We start from the raw sequence: 1321 nt of genomic DNA on the forward strand, positions 1-1321 counted from the left end.
ACTCTTGGAACCTCTACCTGTGCCGACAAGACCCTGGGAAAGTGTATCTCTGGACTTCATAACGCACCTCCCAAAGGTCGGGGAATACGACGCCATTTTGGTCATTGTAGACCGATTCTCCAAATATGCGACGTTCATCCCCACTCCCAAATTATGCTCGGCGGAACTCACAGCCCAACTGTTTTTCAAACACGTTGTAAAGTTATGGGGCATTCCGTCGAGCATCATCAGTGATAGGGATGGCAGATTCATTGGGACGTTNCATACAACTGAAAAGGGGACTCGCACGAGAGGAACCTACGTTCATGGCCATACCACTGATAGAAGAAGCAACCACCGAAGAGACTGTCCCAGAGGAAATCAAGGAAGTACTAGACAGCTATACCGACATCATGCCAGAGAGTCTACCACAAACACTACCACTTCGTCGAGGCATTGACCACGAAATCGAACTCCTTCCCGGGGTTAAGCCGCCAGCAAAGAAAGCATACCGGATGGCTCCGCCCGAGCTAGCCGAATTGAGGAAACAACTGGATGAGTTGTTGAAGGCGGGATTCATTCACCCGGCAAAGGCCCCTTATGAAGCCCCCGTACTATTCCAGAAGAAGAAGGATGGGACGTTGCGTCTGTGCATAGACTATAGAGCCTTAAACAAGGTGACAGTACGCAACAAATATCCTCTGCCGATAATATCTGATTTGTTCGACCAACTTCACGGGGCCAAGTACTTCACGAAGTTGGACTTACGATCAGGATACTATCACGTACGTATTGCCGAAGGGGACGAACCCAAGACGACGTGCGTAACAAGATATGGGGCCTTTGAGTTTCTAGTAATGCCCTTTGGCTTGACAAACGCCCCAGCTACGTTCTGCACGTTGATGAACCAGGTTTTCTACGACTACCTGGATCAGTTCGTCATAGTATACCTCGATGACATTGTTGTTTACAGCACAACCCTCGAGGAACACAAAGTGCATTTGAAGTTAGTGTTTGACAAGCTCCGGCAGAACCAGCTGTATGTGAAAAANTATTTAGAGAAGGCTTCCAAGCATATGAAGAAATGGGCGGACAAGAAGCGTCGCCCCCTTCATTTCCATGCAGGAGATCAAGTCCTTATCAAGCTGAGACCAGAACAGATCAGATTTCGTAGCCGAAAGGACCAGAGACTAGTTCGTAAATATGAAGGCCCAGTTGAAGTCCTTAAAAAGATCGGGGCTACCTCCTACCGAGTTGCACTACCCGCATGGATGAAAATCCACCCCGTCATTCATGTGAGCAACTTGAAGCCCTATCACCCTGATCCAGACGACGACCAACG

General features: G+C 48.7%; 1 protein-coding gene across 1 annotated transcript; it reads left to right on the forward strand.

Annotated features, from left to right (window-relative positions):
- The first annotated feature begins 305 nt into the window (after positions 1-305).
- LOC111436983 lies at positions 306-1153 on the forward strand. The gene is made up of 3 exons (XM_023074807.1): positions 306-590; positions 891-1018; positions 1105-1153. The coding sequence occupies exons 1-3, from the start codon at positions 306-308 to the stop codon at positions 1151-1153; spliced, it is 462 nt and encodes a 153-aa protein (XP_022930575.1).
- Positions 1154-1321: the final 168 nt, after the last annotated feature.

This window comes from Cucurbita moschata, unplaced genomic scaffold, assembly GCF_002738365.1.
Source record: "Cucurbita moschata cultivar Rifu unplaced genomic scaffold, Cmos_1.0 Cmo_Scf00061, whole genome shotgun sequence".
In the NCBI taxonomy this organism is placed as follows: Eukaryota; Viridiplantae; Streptophyta; class Magnoliopsida; order Cucurbitales; family Cucurbitaceae; genus Cucurbita; species Cucurbita moschata.